At 45.8% G+C, this 23,985-nt stretch overlaps 1 protein-coding gene across 5 annotated transcripts in view; it reads left to right on the top strand.

The window, feature by feature from the left end:
• Window positions 1–23,985, top strand: part of LOC126529757 (inactive histone-lysine N-methyltransferase 2E-like) — a 392,924-nt gene that overhangs the window by 204,419 nt on the left and 164,520 nt on the right. For all 5 annotated transcript variants that reach the window (XR_008612213.2, XM_055070020.2, XM_055070021.1 and 2 more), the window contains 2 exons: window positions 6,855–6,932; window positions 23,579–23,744. Coding sequence is in view for 4 of the 5 variants with exons in the window: in XM_055070020.2 (XP_054925995.1) it covers window positions 6,855–6,932; window positions 23,579–23,744 (244 nt within the window). In the remaining variant the exon portion in view is untranslated. The remainder of the gene's footprint in view (window positions 1–6,854; window positions 6,933–23,578; window positions 23,745–23,985) is intronic.

Genomic DNA, 23,985 nt, shown 5'->3' with positions numbered 1-23,985 from the left:
AGGTTTGCATGCGAATCTAAGCACCCCCCTTTTGTTAGGAAGAGCGCGTAGCCAAGGTCGCCAAACGCGCTTGCTCACTGAAATCATTGCTCGGCGAACCTGAAGGCACGCGGTCGATGCTTCTGTTGAACGCGTTTCGCGGCCATCTGACCCCGGAGCTAAAGACAAAGCTTCAGAAACATCAATAGCGACATGGTTGTAATTCCGGGTCGCATTACGCCAGTGCTGCAACCCCTCGACGTTTCAGTCAACAAGCCCTTTAAAGCCAATCTCCGACAGGAGTACGAAGAGTGGGTGCGAAACCCTGACCGGAAGAAGACGCCGACGGGAAAGCTGCAGAAAGCGTCCCCATCAACCATCGCAAAGTGGATTTCGGACGCGTGGAAGAGGGTCCAAGTGGACGTTGTGGTCAAATCATTGAAGGAGTGCTCGATCACAAACAACTTTGACGGAACGGAAGACGACCTGCTGTGGGATACTGAGAGCAGCGATTCAAGCGGTGCGACGAACTCGAGTGGCAGTGATGGTGACTAAGCATCCTACACAAGCGGTGGGTTCACTGTCTGCACCGATTTTTCTTTTGCAAAATAAAAGGTTATTTCTCGCACCTGTCTCGTCGTGATGTTGCAGCGACAAGAGGGAGGGGGTCATTATAAATTTTTCGAATCTACCCTCACTTTGGGCATCGCGATCGTGAAAAAAAGGGGGTGCTTAGAATCGAGTAAATACGGTATTTCCAGAATAGTTTGGGATTGTTTTGTAGCATGCTAGTGAGTGTTGTTGAGTAAAAGGTCCGTTTAGCTGTTGCGGCCATAAATCAAGAACCTTTTCACTGGCATGATATTTTTCCCAGGCAGGAGTGGTATCGGAATGTTTGGCTTTGCAAAATAATCTTTTATTTTTATTGTTTAATTATTTTAATGTGCTGGTGAACCTTGGGGATGAAGGTTGCTCGGTTAAGGTGATAGTGTGCAAGTTTCAGCAAGATTGGTCATTTTATTTTTAAAAAGCGTCCAGTTAGCGTCTACTGTGCTTTTTGGGAAATCTATAATATACGAGCTGTAAAATTTTTTTAATGCATTGTTAATACTGATGTAATCACCTTTATCGTAAAGTGTTATTTATTAATTTTTTTGCTCTGAGGTAGTTGCCAGGATAATTCTGCATGCAGTACTGAGTGATCACTTAGTTCTGGTAGACGTGTTAAAGAAGAAACACTGCTGAGATGGGATGTTAAGATAAGGTCAAGTATGTTAGAGCACTGTTTGTTTTTTCACGTTGGGCAGATACTAGCTGCGTCAAACGAAAGGTGAGGCATGCATTAAGAAAATTGCCTTCGAGGTTATTTTAGACAGCGTTATGGCTTGTAAGAGTCGAGGAGGACGTCGGGATGAAAACTTGGGAGGTTTATTTTCATTATTTACAGTGAGAGTCAATTAACAGTCGTAGAGTCATTACGGGCCGGCAGCAACTCAGATGCTGCGGCCCGTGGCAAGAAGCTCGAAAGAGATGAATCAAGGAATGCTCTAGGAATGCTCCTGGTCTGTGTCTTTTTAAGCCCTTCGGTGTCTCGAAGACACGTCACGTTCGGCCAATGGTAGGCGCCCGTGCGATTGTGTCACACCCGGCGAAGAGAGTCGCTGCTTGGTCCCCAATTGTCCGAGGGCTTACTTCTCTCTGCGGTCTTGCCTTGCTGACTTGCAATGCGCCGTCACAATAGGCGGATGCGGGCGACGCTGCCAGGGTTTCACGGTGCATTACCCGTCTTGCCTCTTGGACCCAAGTTACCTGGAACAGTGCCAGGCTCTCGCTTCACTTTCGGGAAGAGTCAAGCAGTGAATAGCTCCACCTGCGGCATACGAGGTGGCGGCCGCCAACTTGTTTGCACGTGCTGCGTCTCGGGAATGTGGTAGCCGTGCTTCTGCGCTTCTAGCTGTGGCGCGATTCGATGTGGTCTGGTGAACTCGAAGGAGGCTCAGGAAAGGTCCCGTAAACAGGCTCGTGTGGATCATGTTATACCAGGAAGTTTAATGTCACCTAAGAGGAAATGCGAAGGTTGTGGGTTTGGTTCCCACCTGCGGCAAGTTGCTTTTTCATCCACTTTAATTTCCAATAATTTATCGTTTCTTTATCTCATTTATTAAGCACAAGTAATTTCCCCTATGTTGTCCTTGGTGTCAGTGTTTGTTGGCTTCTTATGATATGACTTAAGAGGAATAGTGGCATATGATTGAATGACATAACAGATTGCAGTGTCTCGTGAAAGTGAATAGTGAAGGAAGCTTTTGCGTTGGGGAGTCGATAACATACACCGACAATAATTTGTTGGTATGAAGAACTGCACAATACGAATAAAATTTCTAGAAGTGAATCGACAATGGAGCAACAAAGGCTGCAGTGGGCAGCTATCAGAACACCTCCTTCACCTTTGCCTACATGATCCCACCTAAAAATGTCAAAATCAGGGAGGAATGAATTGAACTCTTGTGTTATTGACAGTGGAATTGAGCGATGTTTTTGTTAGTACAAGATGCTTACGATAAGAAGGATCAATGAGGCTACAGAGTGTTTCACGTTTGGGCAGCAAGCTTCTTATGTTCTACAAAAAAATGATACAGGGATGTTATTTGGTTTTGCGGTAGTCTATGATGGTAGGTATGAAGTTTATACAAGTCTATTTACAGTGTTATCGTACTTGTAAGTTCTGTTCTGCATGATTAGTTTATTGAACCGAAGTTTATAAAGGTTTCTATTGGGTCTTGCCAAACTCGGTTAGTTGTTTGTGTGCACGCCGAGTGTTAGATGAATAGTCTTCTGATATGATGCGGTTGGACCCTCTTAATTGTTTAGCATTTGAAAGAATATGTTGTTTTACTTTGAAATGTGCTAATTTGACAATTATAGGTCTGTTTCTGTTATTGCTGTATTTGCTAATTCTATGAGCACGCTCGGTATCGAAGGGTTCTAAATTGATGTTAAGGTTAGAAGTGCAAAGCTCCGCAATCTTATTTTCTAACTCTTGCCATGTTTCCCGCTCAATGTCAGCTACGCCAAAAAACACAAGGTTAGAACAATGAGCCCTATCTTCTGAATCATTTAGTCGTGATGATATGTCAGAAATGGCTTTTGTGCTTTTATCACCTACTGGTTTGATGCAACTACAGTCTTCAGGGCAGTTATGGAGGAAACATAGTGTTCAAGTTTTGTCAGCCGCCTTTTAATCTCATCAAAAATTTTATCATTCTGTGATAGTTTCGTTCGAATTGATTTCATTTCGCTTAGGAGAGATGCCTGGCCTGATCTTATTTCGTCAATGCTGCAATTATGTCGCAGGATGCCTGCGTAGAACCGGAATGGGTTTTGAGGCCGGGATTCCATTATATGTCGCCAGACAGTGCAAGAAGTTGTAGGATGACAGACGTGCAGTTGTGAACAATGTTAATGCACAAGCCTGGACTTGGCAACGCTAGCAAAGTGGCGTAGCGGGAACAACGCGCATAGATAGTGTAATGGGTTGTTACCTGTAAGGCGAAAAGGCGTCTGGCGTTAATTAAGTGCATTGTCGGAGTACTGCCAGGCCCACTGATGAGAGCGAGGGGCTGATGTGTTTTATGCGCGAACATTGATGTCTGTGCCCAGCTGATGCAGAGTAGCATGAAGAGGATCAAGGGCCGTGCGGCGCAGTAGTCAGGGGCGCTTGTTTCGATTTAGGTGAACTGGAGGGCAGACGAGCTCGGCCCGTCCGGCTGTGGTTGTCTACATTGTTGCGGTCAAACGTCGTTGAACAAAGGAAGGGCTGGTCCTTCTCCAGAAAATGATCAAATCATTATTCTTTCAACAAAGTAATATGCATGGTTGCTTCAGACAGCTTTTTGCATGCTTGTCAATTTTCCCTTCAATAAAGTTTTTCTCTCTTTGCGCTCCCATAATCACTATTTGCCTGTCATAAGCATACACACCTAGGGGGAATGGCAATATGGATGAAGTTGTGTGTTTACTTCGAAGACGCCTCGACACTAGCCGTGAATGAAGGTAAAGCCCCTAAACATTTCTGGAATCTTACTAGATACAACAGCGCATAGGCTTGTGCAATTCTCTTGAAATAAGGCTCTCTTAATTATCTACTCACCCTACTGATATCTACGAACTAGTGTGTCCCCTGCATGGGAGGTGAAATGTCTGAGCAAATTCTTTTAAAGGGCTCTGCAGCAGTTCGGACAAATTTTGTAGATGCGTAGGGTATATCCACAGTAAAACATACATGTGCACCACACTTTGTGTGAAGCATCTCATATTAAGGGAGCTGCAGACGATTACAAGTTACCCTCCTTAATAGCCATGCTTTTTCTCAACTCGTTAACTGAGTGATTGGGGCTTAGCTCCACCTTCACTGGCTCTGCAGTGTGATGGGAAATCGTGTCGCCTGCTTCCAGTTGTAGTGGAGCCAGCGTGCGATGCCTCCTCAATCTAAAAGGGCTCTTCTCGGGCAAGTTGTTGCTTATATTTCCTAGGGAGGTAGGTAGAGCGGAAGTTGTCTTTTCTTCTATACGTTTGTTCAGGCATTCATTAAACAGTTGGTAGTTTGGCGCTTCACTGTCTTCCTTTCTTCTGTCCCTTTTCAAGAAATGTATTTTGCGCCACAATGTATACCTAGGAAACCTCCCCAATCTCTCCGCCAGCCACTTAGCAGTCGATCCCAAGCGAGAGCTATCGAAGCAGCTTGCATTGCAAGCATTCTCTCGCAGCGCCGAACGTGTCCGGTATTAACGCACGAAGTGTAGCCTCTCGATACTACTAGTGCTGTGATGAAAGAGCTTTAGCGTAGACGTACGTTAGCATACTGATTGGTATGCACGGTCCAGCCACATGGTGGTGCAGAGTTTAACCATCGAAACAAAGAGCTAGTATTGCTGTAACAAAATGTAAAACACTTTAAACACTTAGAAAAACAATGTGTTGATGATTACGCTCCTGCCAAAAATCTACACCAGCAGCAAAGTAGAATACACTTGGTTGCTTCTATATTAGTTCTGTGTTTGGTTGAGTTCTGTGCCACCAGGTGGCTGCACCGTGCAGTCCTTTCACATTTGCGCCTCCACTCATCCCGTAAAACGCCCAGGCCCTGTTCGCTTGCGCTTGCATTTACCCAAATACCGGACACTCGACACACTGTTGTGATTTATAGTATTCTTTCGGTGTGAAGTGATGGCCGCAAATGCGTACAGGCTGATGCCGATCGGATGCCGACAGCCTAATGCACTGCAACCACTACGCTCGCATGTTGCCTTTTAGAGGGACACGATGTCGTAGCTTGACATGTTGCCGATTCTTATGTTTGCAGCCGACAACGCAAGAGTGAATCATGGTGCTCGCAAAAAGACATATCGAGACTAACACAGACTGCGCAGCTCACATCAACACGGAGCACATTGTAACACAAGCAGACAGCGCTTGCTGTGTGCCGGGAGTGCTTGATTGTAGTGATAAACTGTCCTTGTGCATTCTCTTTCTGTTACTTTCATTTTTATAGAAAGAGATTAACTAACATTCCGACTATTATGAACAACTTTTATTCACCCTAATGTTGGAAGAGTTATCGATAATACACCCTGGGCTGCCAATCGGATAGCTCGCCCTACTGGCATCATATGGTCACCTCGCATCACTTGGTCACGGGCGGCTGAAAACTTGGCGAAGTGGCATGCTGCATTTGGTAGCTATGTACATTTTGAAAACCTTGTAATATTATAAGTTACTCGCTTCACACGGAGTGCTTAAATGCGTCACCTAAAGATCGGAAAGTCCAACACTAACAGCTCAGTATGTTTGTACAGTATTGTCAAAATTGTTTCAGGGTCCCTATTATAATCCCTTTTTTTAAATGCTGTAATTATTGTAAATAGGCCCTCTGCACTTTCTTGCTCCCCACTCTGTGCTGTCTCCAATTCTCTTCCCTCTGCCTTGCACCATCCCCTTTTCTGTTAGCCATCAACAGTGGGACCAGCAAAATCCTCTTTTTTTTCTTCCACCAAGCCACAAATGCAGCCGCTTTTTCCACAATCGGGCATGAGCTGACGCGGGCATGTAGTAGGCCACACCCTTCGGCTGTTCTTGGCGTGACAGTGAAGACGTTCTGTGTGTGTGCACAAGAAAGGCCTTCCTGTGTAAGCACTGTCCTGTTTACTTCCTCTCTGTGTCTGCATCTCGGGTGTAACTCAAATGTGAACGTCAGCCAACTAGCCCAACTCGCCAATCTTGTCGCAAGAGGGGGAGGAGAGTTTTGACCACCCATCCATGTTTACACCAATGCCCTTGATATGATGTTTCGGCTGCAGAACACGCTTGGCATAGCTGTGTTCAGAAATGCAAGTGTTTCATGCCGAGGTGGCCATATAGTAACCAGCATGTACCTTTCATTTGTCCTGATTCTCGTAGATAATGCAACTCATGAGTCGTAATGTTCTTCTCGTTGGGTGCGCCGACTGAAAAACCGCTTATCTATTGAGCACCTATTTGCACCATATAAGCTTCAACTGTTTTGTGCCGAAATGGTAACCCTTATTTGTTTATTTATTTATTTATTTTTATTTTTTTATTTTTTTTCACTTCAGGGTTGGTTCAGGTTCAGGCACATCCTAAGAACATTCAGGTTCGGGTTCAGTTCTAGCTAGAATTCTGGCTTGGGTATGGTTTTCTGTTCGAGTTCGATTCAATACCCTGGTTGACCTTCTATTCTTCACCAACGTAGACAGCAAAAGTATCATTTCGCCATCTATTATTGGGGAGAGCATGTCTTTGTTGTAAGTGAACACCATAATGAGCCAGAAGTTGACAAGAGTTTTTCCTCTGTGCAGCATCCACCGTGTGACCTGTGCCTGTGGTCAGGATGACTGCCTACTCCACCGGAGAAAGACCAGCACAGCTGCATCACCGTGAGCATTGTCGTTTGCTAGAAGCTCTTGATGTGGTGCTCACTTGCACAGGACTTCACTTTGGCTATGTGTGTTACAAGAATGTCACGACTTCCCAATCACCATCAGTAGCAGTGAGGTTTCTGGTAAAGAAAAGGCCTACTCCATCAGAGGCAATATATTTTTAGTGGTTGTTACAATCAATTCTTGTGATAATCCTATGTGAACAACTTGAGGTTAATTTTATGCTTGAACCTCATTTAGCTCTTGAGGTGCAGCATCCATAACACTGCAGAAGCAGTGTTAGCAACATTCGGGTCGATAGGTAGGTTCATTGCTGGTGCAGAAACAGCGCAAGACATGCCCCTTTTTGTTCCTCCTGCCAAGAATGCTGGAGATTTCTAGTTGGGGTGTTTGTCAAAATCATGCCACTAGAGCAGGGCGATAGCTATCGTCCTAGAGCCAAGAAAGGTTTTTCGCCTTTTGATTTGGCCCAATCAAAAACTGTCAAGAGGGCTGTTGCGACTCTTTCTCTTTAATCTGCGCTCTTCAAGTAATGCCCTCACATTATGCAGCCGAGCTTTAAGGTAGAGGTAGCTAGACTACGAAAACTAGGGTTCCCTGACCACATTTTGGCAGCCGTGACTAAGGCACTGAAAATCAAGGGGAGTCCGAAGAATCTACAGACAACAACGTAGCAGCGCCAAACCAGTGGTGATCCCATACATCCAGGGTGTCCCACAATCTGAATAGGGCTGGCAACAATAGGGTGGTCAATTTACGAGGTAAATTGGCCAAGATCTGCCCAAAGTCAGCAGTGGCGGCCCTGCGACCTCCGGCTGTGTAGGAACCTTTAGCAGACCAACTAAGGCCTAGTCATTCTCGACTTCAATAAAGTGCTATCTTGGGCCAGTTAGTACACATCTGCAAAAAAAAATTTTAAGAATATGAATAACAGTGCAAAAAAAACGAAATGTGCAGACTGAGATAATGCACTGACTATCAACCAATATTTTATTGCACATGCAGCAACATACACAAAAGCTTGAATAGGCAGGAGAAAGAGGAGGACATACCAAAGTAGGAATACCATGTGAGAAAGATAGCCATGATGAAGACAATTAAATGGTTGCCATCATCCACGTACACGATAAGCGAGTTCATTGGTGAGGAGCAATGTCAAAGGCACACACATGCACATACAGTAAAAGCTCGTTAATTCACTACTCGTTAATTCGAAATTTCGGATAATTCGAATTAGTTGCCGCGGTCCGTCCCACAATGTATTGAAAGCAATATGTGACACATCCCGCTAATTCACACTGAAATCCGCACCGCCACCGATAATTCGAACTCCGCATCATCGTGGATGGGGAGAGTGCTAGTGCGCGGGAGCACGCTGGCGTCGCCGCGCGGGTCGCGCAGCTTTTGCTTTTTCGATCAGCGGCAAGGACGATAACGCACTCGCCGCGCGCCATGTTCTTTGCGTACGAGCGTGCGAGGGTGAGCCGGCGAACGCGGCTCAATCTCGCGTGCGCGAGAGGGGAAGGTGGGGAGGAGAGGGTGTTGGAGGAGCGCGCCCTCTCTTGTCGTGCGCGAGGCAGAGGGGTGAGGCGAGGGAGGGACCGGGGGACGATCTTCGGCGGCTGAGGTGGCTGCTGCTTACGGCGCGGCCGCGCGACCATGCGGTCGCTGCATATTGAAAGCGATCTGCGACGTGGCCAAAGTGCGCGCCCGCGTGGGCCTGTCTTCAAAGCGATCTGCGATATTTGCAGAGTGCGCGTATTGCCGGTAGCTTCATATGCGATGTGCTTTCTACGTTTCGTTTGCGTTAAAGCGAGGGCTGTACGAATGTCAATTCGCTCGCTGCTACTGCTGCGTGCCCTCACTCCAGCGTTTTTCAGTGAGTTTCCGCGGTAATCGAGCGAGATGCGTTCATGCTCACCTTTGCGCGCGTGACACAGTGCTTGTTAATTTAGTAAGCGAATGCTTACAAGTTTATACGGCCGATAAAACTATTATCCTTACTTCGTATAGCTATCTACTAATTTTGTATCGCAATCGGTGCTTCGCTTTTCGCGCGAGACGGAGACTTCTTTTTTTTTTTTTCTCCGCCCCAGTCAGCGCGACAAACGCGCGGATGGAGCAAGAGCCATCTCGACGTCGGGCGCGTCGGACCGCGCTGGCCGCGTCCGGTTACGTTGGCTGCGCCAGAGCTTCGAAGTATAGACGTTGTTCACGCCAACGTGACGTAGCGTGTGCGCGCGTGCGCACGCCACATCAGACTATATACGCGCCTTAACCGAGCGATTTTTTTCTCTGACTTTCATTAGTTCGAATTTTGTATAATTCGAATTTTCATAGCATCCCCGCGGAATTCGAATTAACGAGCTTTTACTGTACAGTCAAAACCCACAATAACGAAATTGCCGGGGAAAGCAAAAAAATTTTACTTCTGCGGAAATTTTGTTAGCGTGAGAATGAGACAGAAAAGGCAGAGAATTGGCCTGCAGACAGATAGATGGACGGACGGACAGACAGGCAGAGAGAGAGAGAACTTTTTTTACAAGGTCTTGAGAAGCTTTGCCCTAGGGCAGGCTGCATCGACAAAGCATGCCCAGGGTGTCTACCAACCGGGAAAACTGGGAATTCTCAAGGATTTTGAGTAGTCTGGAAAAACTCGGGGAAAACTCGGGGAATTTGTGCTTCTATCAGGGAAAATTGGCTGTAACTTTATTGAAAGGGTTGAAAGTCGAGGTGATGCTGGCTTACGTAACAGACAGGAATCGTAATGAATCTTCTTTGATGCCCTGTCGTCGGCTGGAGGAGTAGCCAGTGTACAGCCAACGAGCGACTTTCCGGATTCCCGATAATTTGGACGGCTTCGTGGCACCACCACGTACCCCGATAGAGTGAATGCATCAGAACGTCTGAAATTTCGGACATAAGAACTCTTCACCTTCCGATTTTCCGAAAGTTTTGCCGTGACCGCAGGTCCGAAACGGCATTAATCAAAGGCACCACCGCTGCCATTTTGATTACCTAGCTGCCTCGAACCGGCGCTCTCGCATGTAGATCTGCTGGCAGCCGTATCCACCACGATGGCAACGCTAGGCATAGCTGCTTCGACGTTCGCTATGAAGCTTCTTGCCGTTGGATGCCATGTTTTTTATTGAAAGAATTTGCTGCTGTCAGCAATGGCACGGACTCCGCCTTTGTGGTTCTCGCGATTGGCTTAGAAGCTTGGAGAGCACAATGCGTTGCATAATGTCGGTTCCCGAAAGTCAGCTTCGGCTCCGTACAGAAGTGTTACTTGGTGAAGCATACGCAAAAGTATTGCAGTGAAGCATAAAAAGCGTGAGACGGGGCTATTGCCATGGGACACAGTATGTATTCCTTAATTATACGCGCTTGCACCCGGTATTCCCTGTCACAGTACGAGCACCGATATGCCTAATACGTGTACCGGCAGGCCTTCAGAGCGTTTTCGAATGTGCCTGTGACAGTTTGAGCCCTTAAGTGCAGTAAATGACATGCATGTATTTTCTCAACTGGCCGATTTTTCTGATGTTTTCGCGGCCCCTAGGGAGTTCGAAAAATCGGACGTGGACTCGGCAACTGACCAAGAAAATGCTTCAAATGGTCTGTGGGGCGAACAAGTGGCAGAAGGAGGACAAGAACTGAAAAGACCTACTCATTGAGGAATGAAAGGGGAAAGAAGCGTGCGGCCGCTGTTTTGAAGAAGCTTTTGCTCAAAAAACAGTGTTGGCTGATACCGAGATGCAGGGGTCCCTCATCCAAATCAAAATAAACTCTTTAAAGCAGTGAAACACAACATTGAGGCGTCGTGCGCGGACTGAGAGTATGTCAGGACAGTTGAGGTTGACTTACGAGCTGTTGAGAGAGAATCTCAATTGTGACAACATTCGGGCCTCATACCACTGAGCTTGCTATCAGTTGGTAAAAATAGCTTATATTCGAAAATATTTGCTTCTCTCTGCATCTCCTTCTTATTCGTATTTGAGAATGTCCGACACGATTTGCAATTTTTTTCGAAGACATTTTATTTGCTGTGTATTTTACTAACCCTTCCCTTCTATTCTCTTTTTGAATAACATAAACACTACTCCTTAGTATTCAAATTGGACTAAGTCGTTTTTCTTTAAATTTTTCGTATGCTTACTGTATCGGGCGATATGGTTTCAGCCCGTCTTGAGATAAAATATAATTCTACATCACTCTGGGAACTTTGCAAAGGCACTCAGGGAAAACCTGGAAAACTCAGGGAATTTGGAAATGCCAACTTGGTAGACACCTTGATGCAGAGTATGCATCGTCTTTGGTACCCTTGAGGAGGGCAAGGGCTCTTACGTCTGCCTACGTTGTGTTCAAGATGAACATTACGGGGAAACGGTGCAACTCGTATGTTGTTCCTTTGATCTTTTGCAAAAAAAAAATTATTGCCAAAAGTCGGTAAGCCTTGCAGCAATTTGACAGCTCTGAATTCGCACTGGAAAAAGTGGTCCATTGCAACATCATCGTTGCACTCACTGAAAAACGAACAAATTGTGTTGAAGGTGTTCAACACATCCCGCAGGTTCGTCTTCTCATGATTTGGTTTTTGGTGGCCGTCGGCGTCACCAGCTACACGCTACTTATGACGGCGTCATTGGCCATCTCTTTGTGCACAACGTATTCATCTGTGCGAACAAACTCATTGATGCTGAGGCCATCTGGAACTCCCATTTTCCACAGGACGAAGTTCACTGCATGCTTTGGTCAGCGATGGCTGCACTCCACCATCAGCACTGTCATCGAGTGCACCTTGGGGCAAGTATTCCTCCGGTCCTGCTGGATCAGCACAGGATGCCTGTTCAGTGAAGCCGGCGTGTTTGAAACCATTTGCTGTCGCGACTGGACACCTTGCAAACCATGTGGCGGCTACTATCTCAAGCATCGGTGGGACACTTGAGCTGGAGGTTCAGCAGCAGACGCTGAATCAGCCTCTCTCTGTAGGTGCACTTGATGCAAATGATCCAGCGGCTGCAGCATGGAAGTGCAGTTTGGTCGGGAAAAAACCAAGCACTCTTTTCCGAGCTCCACATCATCAACATGATGGGCGGCACTGCAATTATCCAAAGCAGGGCTGACCATCCTGCTTGCCTTCCGCATGTTGGCATCGAAAGCCTCGAGCCAGCCATCAAATGTGGCCCTGGTCATCCATGACTTCAGCTCCATGGCGTATTGTATGGGCAGCCTACAATTTCCCTTGAAGCAGCAGAGCTTCTTGCTTCTGCAGATTACAAGCAGTGGCCATTTGCCTGTGTCGTCCTTGTTAGCGCACAACAAAATTGTTGCATGCCACTCTTCATTTATTTATTTGTTTATTCATACTGCAGGCCAACATATATAAAAATGCTGTGCCAAGAACAATTGGCCACTAAACATAACAAAACACAGGAACTTTCACATAAGAAAACGAGAAAAATTGTGAGAAATACTGCTTATGGTTGTGTTATTGTATGTGACAAATAGTTTTCCAACACATTTGTGAAGTTTCCTGATTGAAGTACATCAACAGGGAGAGAATTCCATTTGTTTATACAGTGCAGTCCACTTATAACGATATCGAGAAAGACGAAAAATATGATCGTTATAACCGATGATCGCTATATCTGGACTGTAGTTACCAAAAAAAAAAAGAAATTTAAACGCGTTTGCGCGCTTTACCTTTGCAGCTCTGAACTAGAATTCGCTACTTGCTCTAAAGAATAGATGATGTATACAGTAGGCCGTGAAAAACAAACTTTATTTCTAGCGCCAATGACCGTGTCAAGGATTAGGCGCGCCGAAATAGTCCGAAATCTGCACTTGCTCTTGCGGCAGCTTCAGCTTCACAATCGCGGTGTGCATGGATTCCAGCTGCTGCGCGAACACTGGCAGCAATCCTTTAGCATGCATAAAATCAATTAAGGAGTCGATCGACGACAGTGCACTTTGCGTGGACATCGTGGTCGGGGTCAAGGAGCCACTGTCGATCTCGTTGTCACTGTCGCTGATGCCGTCGCCACCGTCGCACAACTTTGCGCCTGTCGAGACAGCACATCTTCGGCGATCGCCTCGTCGGTGACCTCATCGCAGAACGAGGCAGCACTGTCTGCAGTCAAAAACTCCTCCTTCGACACACCACCTGTGTCACCAGTAGGAACGAGCTCCCAGAGCTCGGTTATGTCAGCGAATTCCACCGGGTCGGTCTCAGCGGGTTGGGGAAGTTCGTCCTTACGCACAAAGCCCGCCTTCTTGAAGCAATTGGTGATGAACCACTGGTAAAGCGCCTCTTCAACATCGGCGTACAAAGGGTCTCTAACCCCTTTTCCGCTGATCGGAATGGCCGCTGATAGCTCCTGCCTTCACAATCGCGGTGCTCCCGGTTTTCAAGATGGTTGATATCGTTAACTGAACGAGCTCATACTTCTTCACGAGGGCGCTCACCTTGAAGCCGCATCGAGAGTCCTGCAAAATATCAATCTTCGTGTCAAGCGACACAGCTTTGCGCTTTGTCGGCGCCATCTTCGAACTGGGTTGAACCGTTTGTTGCACGCTGCTTCGGTGGTGTCAGCCTGCTATCGCGAGAGAGACGCGGGACGGGCGCCACCGCGCCGCTTTGCTTGTCGCTTCTTTTTTTCTTTCTCTCTCTATCGGAGCGACTGTGGCCGATGCGCATGAAGCAGCTAGCGCCATCTTGTGGCGCGCTGCGCCAACGTTGGCTGCGCCTACTCGTGCGCGGGCGGGGCGAGACGCGCTGCGCGGTAATGGCGGCAGATACGAACTTACGGAGGTAAACATCGCCTCGTCTCGACATCGTTCGTTTCAGGGAACTAAGCAACGCAAACGTTACGATTATTTGGCACGGAAAACGCCGTCCAGACTGCAAAATTTTGATCGTTATATCCGATATGCGGTGAATAAGCTATCGTTATAAATGGGTTTTTTCCCCATAGACCTAATGCATAAAATGACACTCTCATGTCGACCCATCGTTATAACCGATATATCGTTATATGTGGTATCGTTATAAGTGGACTGCACTGTAGTACAAATATAGTAGTGGTAACATACAGGAATTCTATAGCATTAACGAGAGGGTGGCAGGTCTTGTTGTTAAACTTAATAAGAGGTACAAAATGAAGATTGTACAGGTCTACGCCCCTACATCCAGTCATGATGACCAGGAAGTCGAAAGCTTCTATGAAGACGTGCAGTCGGCGATGGGTAGAGTGAAAACTAAATACACTATACTAATGGGCGACTTTAATGCCAAGGTAGGCAAGAAGCAGGCTGGAGACAAGGCAGTGGGGGAATATGGCATAGGATCTAGGAATAGCAGGGGGGAATTATCAGTAGAGTTTGCGGAACAGAATAATATGAGGATAATGAATACTTTCTTCCGCAAGCGGGATAGCCGAAAGTGGACGTGGAGGAGCCCGAACGGCAAGACTTGAAATGAAATAGACTTCATACTCTGCACTAACCCTGGCATCATACAAGATGTGGACGTGCTCGGCAAGGTGCGCTGCAGTGACCACAGGATGGTAAGAACTCGAATTAGCCTAGGCCTGAGGAGGGAACGGAAGAAACTGGTACATAAGAAGCCGATCAATGAGTTAGCGGTAAGAGGGAAAATAGAGGAATTCCAGATCAAGCTACAGAACAGGTATTCGGCTTTAACTCAGGAAGAGGACCTTAGTGTTGAAGCAATGAACGACAATCTTGTGGGCATCATTAAGGAGTGTGCAATGGAAGTCGGTGGTAACTCCATTAGACAGGATACCAGTAAGCTATCGCAGGAGACGAAAGATCTGATCAAGAAACACCAATGTATGAAAGCCTCTAACCCTACAGCTAGAATATAACTGGCAGAACTTTCGAAGTTAATCAACAAGCGTAAGACAGCTGACATAAGGAAGTATAATATGGATAGAATTGAACATGCTCTCAGGAACGGCGGAAGCCTAAAAACAGTGAAGAAGAAACTAGGAATTGGCAAGAATCAGATGTATGCGTTAAGAGACAAAGCCGGCAATATCATTACTAATATAGATGAAATAGTTCAAGTGGCTGAGGAGTTCTATAGAGATTTATACAGTACCAGTGGCACCCATGGCGATAATGGAAGAGAAAATAGTCTAGAGGAATTCGAAGTCCCAAAGGTAACGCCGGAAGAAGTAAAGAAAGCCTTGGGAGATATGCAAAGGGGGAAGGCAGCTGGGGAGGATCAGGTAACAGCAGATTTGTTGAAGGATGGTGGGCAGATTGTTCTAGAGAAACTGGCCACCCTGTATACGCAATGCCTCATGACCTCGAGCGTACCAGAATCTTGGAAGAACGCTAACATAATCCTAATCCATAAGAAAGGTTACACCAAAGACTTGAAAAATTATAGACCGATCAGTTTACTGTCCGTTGCCTACAAAATATTTACTAAGGTAATCGCAAATAGAATCAGGAACACCTTAGACTTCTCTCAAGCAAAGGACCAGGCAGCATTCCGTAAAGGCTACTCAACAATAGATCATATTCACACTATCAATCAGGTGATAGAGAAATGTGCGGAATATAACCAACCCGTATATATAGCTTTCATTGATTACGAGAAAGCGTTTGATTCTGTCGAAACCTCAGCAGTCATGGAGGCATTACGGAATCAAGGTGTAGGCGAGCTGTATGTAAAAATACTGAAAGATATCTATAGCGGCTCCACAGCCACCGTAGTCCTCCATAAAGAAAGCAACAAAATCCCAATAAAGAAAGGCGTCAGGCAGGGAGATACGATCTCTCCAATGCTATTCACAGCATGTTTACAGGAGGTATTTAGAGACCTGGATTGGGAAGAATTGGGGATAAAAATTAATGGAGAATACCTTAGTAACTTGCGATTCGCTCATGATATTGCCTTGCTTAGTAACTCAGGGGACCAATTGCAATGCATGCTCACTGACCTGGAGAGGCAAAGCAGAAGAGTGGGTCTAAAAATTAATCTGCAGAAAACTAAAGTAATGTTTAACAGTCTCGGAAGAGAACAGCAATTTACAATAGGCAGCGAGGCACTGGAAGTCGTAAGGGAATACATCTACTTGGGGCAGGTAGTGACGGCAGATCCGGATCATGAGGCGGAAATAATCAGAAGAATAAGAATGGGCTGGGGTGCGTTTGGCAGGCATTCTCAGATCATGAACAGCAGGTTGCCATTATCCCTCAAGAAAAAAGTATATAATAGCTGTGTCTTACCAGTACAACCTACGGGGAAGAAACCTGGAGACTTACAAAAAGGGTTCTACTCAAATTGAGGACGACGCAACGAGCTATGGAAAGAAGAATGATAGGTGTAACGTTAAGGGATAAGAAAAGAGCAGATTGGGTGAGGGAACAAACGCGAGTTAATGACATCTTAGTTGAAATCAAGAAAAAGAAATGGGCATGGGCAGGACATGTAATGAGGAGGGAAGATAACCGATGGTCATTAAGGGTTACGGACTGGATCCCAAGGGAAGGGAAGCGTAGCAGGGGGCGGCAAAAAGTTAGGTGGGCGGATGAGATTAAGAAGTTTGCAGGGACGGCATGGCCGCAATTAGTACATGACTGGGGTTTTTGGAGAAGTATGGGAGAGGCCTTTGCCCTGCAGTGGGCGTAACCAGGCTGATGATGATGATGATGATGATGATGATAGTACATGGATAAAAAGTATTCATGTGAGATTTTGTTTTAGCAAATAATGGTTGTGCCTATGTCTTGTTTATCGTGCATTAAGAGGCGTTACAGAATGAGGCATTTGAAGCCAGATTTTTCCATGTTGATTCCATGCAAAACTGGAGACGACTAACTTTACGCCTGTGTTCTAGTGAACAGATTTTATTTCTAAGCATTAGTAAGGATGGGGAATCCTCTATTTTATATTTTCCAAAGATATATCTAACGGCTTTCCTTTGTACACGTTCCAAATTCATTATGTCCTTTCTGGTAGGGGGATCCCATACAACCGCTGCGTATTCAAGTTTCAATTGCACAAATGTGTTATGTGCTAAAATTTTGGTGTTTACCGGTGCCTTTTTATGTTTCCTTTTTAAGAACCATAATTTGTGCTAAGCTGCTGAACATGTAAGGCAAATGTGGTCTGACCAGGAGAATCTGTTAGGGAATGTGACGCCTAAGTATTTGTATTGTTCAACATCAGTTATTTTCTTGTCGTTTAGAACATAAGAAAATATACTATGTTCCTTTTTTCATGTTACTCGCAGCAAGGCTGTTTTATGTACATTTAATTCCATGCCCCAAAGTTTACACCAACTGGAAATTGCAATAACTGACTCCTGCAAGCATGCGTGATCGTTTCGTGAAGCTATTTTTTTAAATATGACACAGTCATCCACAAATAAATTAACATGCACATCATCGGGGATTTCCTCTATTATATCAATAATATAGTTCAAAAATAAAAGGGGTCCTAATACGCTGCCTTGCGGTACGCCGGAAGTTACCTGACGGACACTTGAGGAACATTTATTAATATCTACAAACTGCTGCCTGTGTCAGAGATAGGCTTGGATTCATGATATATTTGATGGAAGACCAGTGCACTCGAGCTTGTAGATTAATTTTCTATGAGTTACCTTATCGAAAGCTTCGCTAAAATCTAAAAAGAGCATGTCAACTTGTCCGGACGAGTCAAGTACTTCAGAGATTTCATGACCAACTGACACAAGCTGAGTTGAAGTCGATAATCTCTTTCTGAACCCATGCTGTAGTGGAGATATGACATTGTGATCTGTCAAATACTGACGAACAAAGCCTGCGACAATGTGCTCTAATAATTTGCTGCATGTGCTTGTAATAGAAACAGGACGATAATTTGAATTTGACACTGTGAGGTGATTGCCCTTTTTATGAATTGGGACAACTCTTGCCTTACGCCAGTCTGATGGTATCTCTGCTAAATGTAAGGATAATTTGAAAAAATCTGTTAAGAATACAGTCGCCGACCATTTATTCGGACCTCACGAGGACTGCAGAAATGTCCGAATAAACAGGTGTCCGGAAAAGCAGATTAAGAAAAAAAAAGGAAACCTTTTACTTGCACACACTTATTTGGGCTCGGCAGTAGGCTTGAAGAAATCGTGAATGCACCATTGCACGCTGTTTCGTTTACACGCAATCAGACAAGCTTGAATCTCTGAGAAGGTCCTACGGTCACTATAGGCAGCTGAAAGCACAGTCACTACTTGTACATGCTCCGCATGCGACGGCAGCGTAGTACATGGTGCGTCATCTTCTGACTCAGAGTCATCGCCCGGCGGCGCAGCAGAAACCAGACGAATGATCTCGCCATCGTTGAGTTCTGTGCATGTCAGTACAGCAGTATCAGTACCTGTGAAACTGTCAAATGAGACTGTGTCCGGAATCGCAATGCAACCACTGCGCAGGTCTCGACAGAACATTTTTGGCGTCAGTAGGGAGCACATTGAAAGGCGACAAATCCTAGGCCTCCCGGCACCCGCTTGCCGGCATTCCTTAGCGCACTCTGCGCGGGCACTGTCGGCGGCTTTAGACACTTGACGCAATGTTTCCGTATGCCGCGTTGCATCACCGCAACCTCAACATAGCACACAAAGCAAACATCACCTCGCCGTCACGCCGACACCAGTCGCACAAACGAAAAACGTGGCCTACTTGCAGCGTCACAACAAATCAGCTGCTGGATTGTCTTGACATGGCTTACTAAGCTGAGACTGAAACTGCTGTAGCTACGAACCAGGCAGAAACGATTATGATGATGAGCGTGGATTTGCGGTAGCGCCACTTCGTGGGGAAGCAAGGAGGCTCCCTTCAAAACAAAAATGGCGTTCAGTTAGTCGAGCCGTGCACCGATCAGAGTCAGTGCATGGTGCTCTCGGTCGAGTTGGCTCAAGGAATGTCCGAAGAATCGGACGAGAGGTTGCAAGGTGTCCGAACTTTCGGCAGTTGTTATACAATGGTCTATGGGGAGAAGGGCGGTGCCGCGAAGCAGACCGAATAATCGAGCATGTCCGAATTTTTGGAGTCCGAAAAATCAGTCGGTGACTATACACATATCTGTTCCACATACCTTCGTAAATACGCATTCGGAAGCTTGTCAGGTCCTGCAAATTTCCTAACGTTGATATTAAGGAGCATTTCCAAGACACCTTCTCCGAAAATCGTAATATCACGTAAAACAGACCTATTTGTATTGCATTGTTTGAATTCATCTAGGTCTGAGAATACACTACTGAAGTAATCATTAAAATGCTCAGCAATTATGCGGGTGTCTTCAATAATTTTACCATTAATGTTTATTTTATGTGCTGCCTCTTTTGATTGACCTAAATAGCGCCAAAACTTCTGCGGAGAATTTGAAATAAAATCAGCAAAGCTATAACTGAAGAGTCTTCCTCACGCAGCTTTAACTTTTCACAGTAATTCTTTGACATGCGAACTCATTTTTTTGTTTTCGTTTCATTCTTTTCAGCTTCCGCCTAGTTTGGATGATATCTCTGTTGATCCAAGGGTTTGATGGAGGTTTCTTGACTGCCTTCAATGGAATAAATCTTTCAATGTAATAAGTAACAGTGTCCTTGAACCTTTGCCATGAAAGCTCGACATCATCTTGGACAATGTTAAGGTGCAGGTCCAAGTAATCAATAATCGATTTATCATCTGCTTTAGCATAATCCCTCATCTGAATGTTTTTTCGGCGTAGTCCGACATTATTTACAGCCATCGATGACGAAAAGGAAATCAGTTTATGGTCAGAAATGCCATTTTCAATTTCGAGGGTTCCTTCACCAAAAACTTCGCTGAGGAATAAGAGGTCAAGAATATTCCCTCCCCGAGTACATACACTGACAACCTGCCAAAGACTGAAAGTTAGCATGATATCAATGAGTAAGTCAGAGGAAAGACTGTGTCCATAACTCCAATTTTACCATTCTATTTGTGGGAGATCAAAATCACCAGTAATTAAGCTTTTTCCTCTATATTTCAAAAGGTGATAATATAACTTCTGCATAAAGTGATCATCAGCATTTGGTGTCCCATACGCACAACATAATATGCATGGCATACCCCAAACAGAGACACTCAAAAACAAACTTTCATGATTATCTATCTGATCTAGTTCCCTTACAACAACACTATTCTTTGCAGTAACTGCGACGCCACCGCCTTGGGATGACCTATCTTTTCTAAACAGCTGGTGATTTGGCAAAATGACCTCATCATCATGCACCCCGTCGTGCAACCAAGTCTCGGATATAACACACATATGAGAATCGTATACTAGTAAGATATCTTGCAGTTTCTCCGTTTTGTTGACTATACTTTGGGCATTTAGTGAAAGCAGCCGAAACTGCTGCGACTGTGACTGCTAGTCGGTGTGGCTTGGTTGCAATTCTGTGCTCTTTTTTTTCTTTGCATTGAGTTTCCGCGTGTGCTGTACGTCATCCCAAAAGAACAAGTCGTCATCAACGCGAATCGTATCATGAATAAGCCTAAGTTTCCTGCCGATGTCTTTTTCTTCTTTCTCACTGCTCCAAAGCAGACAGCGCTTGCGCAGAGTGTCTGCACAAAAATCGTTTTGCAACGATATGCCTGTTCCCTTCAATTTGCGTGCGTTTTTCAAGAGAGCTTGCTTTTCAGAATAATCCTGTAAGAATGCAATGACTGGCCTTCATGTGGGTGCTTTCCCAAGTTTGTGAATTCGTGCTACAGATGTACAGTTTATTCCTAACTTATATTCAAAGACATCCCGGACAACCTTATCCTGCAGTACCGCTTCTGTTTCATTCGGATCCTTCTGTTTCATCGGAGCACAGAGCCGTTGACTCTGTGCCATTAACTGATCACAATACTGTATCTCTTTGATCAGTGCTGCCTTCTCTCTCTCATACTTTTGCTCACGCTCACGCTTATGTTCCTGATACTCACGTTCGCGTTCATTCTCACGTTCGTGACGCTCACACTTAAGAGTAAGTTCTTGAAGCTCACGCTTCCGTTTATTCTCGCGTTCTTCACGCTTACGCTCACTCTTACGTTCACGACGCTCTCGCTCACGTTCACGACGCTCACGCTCCCGTGGTTCCTGTATCACCTCCCAAGCAAGCTCAATGCTTTTATCATCATTGCCACTATCTTCAGTCGCCTTTATGATAGCTGGCGTTTTCATCTGTTCGTCCGCCTCAACTCCCAAATCGTCGCACACCAACAAGTCTAACCTCGTCAACCTTCTAAGATCCATGGCAGCTGCCCACACAGGTGGTTAGAACTGTTTTCCTTAATTAATTTGTGCAAATACACAATGCATCAAATTCCTGATTCCCAGAACTAACAAAATGAACACACAACATTTGAGTCTGGCGAATCAAAAGGAAAAAAACCACGCGCTGACTTACGGTTGCAGCACCCTGCCATCCGGTTCATTTGTCCGCTGTTCCCGGTTCCTCCGGACTCCCTGGGTCGAAGGCTTGCTCTTCTTCGCTACTCCCAGTTTCTTCGGACCTCTTTCGACGAAGGCTCTCTCTTCTTCGCTCTTCCCGGTTCCTTAGGATCTCTCTCGACGAAGGTTGATCCGTAGCGCTGCCACCAGCTGATGCATTCGGAGGCGATCCCACCGCTGCCACCAGATGTAGGGGTTGAGGACGGACTTCTGGATGAAAACAAAACTTGGGAGGGTTTATTTTACATTATATACAGAGAGGTGAGAGTCAAGTAACAGTCGTACAGTCATTACGGGCCGGCAGCAACTCGGATGCTGCGGCCCGCGGCAAGAAGTTCGAGAGAGGTGAATCAGGGAATGCTCTGGTCTCTCTGGAATGCTTCTTTGAAACCCTTCGAGGACTGGAAGTCGCGTCATGTTTGGCCAATGGGAGAGTCTGCTCAGATGACGCCATTTTCGGCCAATGGTAGGCGCCCGTGCGATGGTGTCATACCCGGCGAAGAGAGTCGCCGCTTGGTCCCCCTTGTTTGATCGCTCGATCCCCCCTTGCCTTGCTGACTAGCAACTCGCCGTCACAAAAGCCAGGTGGGGGCGACGCTGCCAGGCCTTCCCGGTACATCGCAGCCGTCTTGTTTCGGGACCCACTTTCCTTGCAACAATGCCGGGCTATCCCTTCGTTTTCTGGAAAACTCAAGCATTGAATAGCTCCACCGGCAGCGTACGAACTTGTTTGCACGTGAACTTGTGGCCTTCAACTTGTTTGCTCGGGCGCTCCTCTGGAATGTGCTTTCCGTGTTTTCTGCGCTTCTCAATTAGCTGTGCGATTCGATGTGGTCTGGGGAACTCGAAGTAGGCACAGGAAACAGCCCCATATCTAACAGCGCTGTGCCGCTAGTTTACGCAATTGAAAGGCACGAGTGTTTTTTTTAGACAATGTTTAGTGTTATGTGAGTAGATTATTGGCCGAATGTCCTTTCAGAAAATTTTGGTAATGTGAGATTGCTGTAAAAAAAAAGTTTTATTGTCGCGAGATATGAAACACACCGACTCCATGGGCGTTCGCCGGGGATCCGAAAATATTTCGTTGCGGCAAGAACTTTGTTGCCTTGGGATTTCATTATTGTGGTTTTCGAGTGTATCACCTTTTTTGTCGATGCAAAAGGCCTCGTGTATCTCACGTGAACACTGGTCACCATAGCCGATGTAGCATTGACAGCACAGGAGGGGAACCTCGTACTCTACAATGTGGCTGCAATCAACAAAAATTTATGTGTGTTTCTTATACCACTTACAAGGCTCTTTGTCTTTCCTATTCACTTTCCTATCCTCTCGTCCGATCGATGCTACATCGGCCAAAGTGTGTAGATGGCTGCCTCAGTTACAATTTAATGAAGGGGCGTGCTGGCAGCCACTAACCTTGCATGGCTCCTGTTGTGATTGTCGTGCATAATTTAATCAATGTAAACTACTAAGGCACTTTGGTGAGCAGCATGCACATGAGAAATATGAGGCCTTTTGCATCAACAAAAACGGCAGTGTGTGTGTGTGCGTGTGTCTTCGATATTGCTCCTCACCAAGGAACTTTCATATGTAGCATGTGGATCATGGCAACCATTTTGTTGTGTTTGTCGCCGTGGCTATCTTCCTGGTGATTAATTCCTACTTTGGTATTTTCTCCTCTTCCTCCTGCACATTAATGTTCTTTGTCTGTCTGTCTGTCTGTCTGTCCGTCCGTCCGTCCGTCCTGTCTAATGAAGCTCCTGTATATACTGCTGTATGTACAGTGAAATATTGGTTGATAGTCAGCGCTTTGTCTGTCTCAGTCTGCGCATGTCATTCTTTGTGTTGTTACTTTCGACTTGATTCTCATAATCCTCCGCCATGGTTGCTTAGTGGTTTTGGTGTTACATTGCCAAGCACAAGGTCGCGGGATCAAATCTCTGCCACGGCGGCCCCATTTCGATGGCAGCAACATCGAAAAAACACGCAGGTACTTAGATTAAATGCCGAGTCCCCCACTACGGCACGCCTCATAATCAGATCATAGGTTTTCACGTAAAACCGCATCAATTAATTTTAATTTAATTCTCGTAATCAAAGGAACGGCATTACAATGTTTGGCACAGCAGTAAGTGTGAATGGTGTGCTTTTTGCCGTGCAGGATGGAGCGCAAGCAACGTGGCCGTCGCCGCAGCAGCAGCAGCCATGTGGAGGCTGAAGTGAAAGAGGAGGGCAGTGCCCCCCAGGAAGAGGACGGGACCAGCAGTGGGCCCTCTCTGGATGACAGGCCACCACCTGTCACAGATGCCTCATCCAACGAGCACCAGGTTGGTGAGCACAGAAACTGCAGACGGAATGATGGGGTATTTTTTAAACAACTTTTATAACACTTCTGAGCCCATCTATGCCAGTGGCAGAAGCATTATAGGCACAATTGACAATTGACAAGAACTTAATTGAAGTGTCTTGAGGAACTTGACAATCAAGTTTGTGGCTCCACCTATAACGGGACCGGGAGGTGGTGAGTCTGCGCGACGTCGCGGGCCCTCTGGATGGCCTGTACTTAAT

This window comes from Dermacentor andersoni, chromosome 9, assembly GCF_023375885.2.
Source record: "Dermacentor andersoni chromosome 9, qqDerAnde1_hic_scaffold, whole genome shotgun sequence".
Lineage (NCBI taxonomy): Eukaryota > Metazoa > Arthropoda > Arachnida > Ixodida > Ixodidae > Dermacentor > Dermacentor andersoni.
The sequence above is the reverse complement of the archived record's forward strand: the minus strand, read 5'-3'. Positions and strand labels throughout refer to the sequence as shown.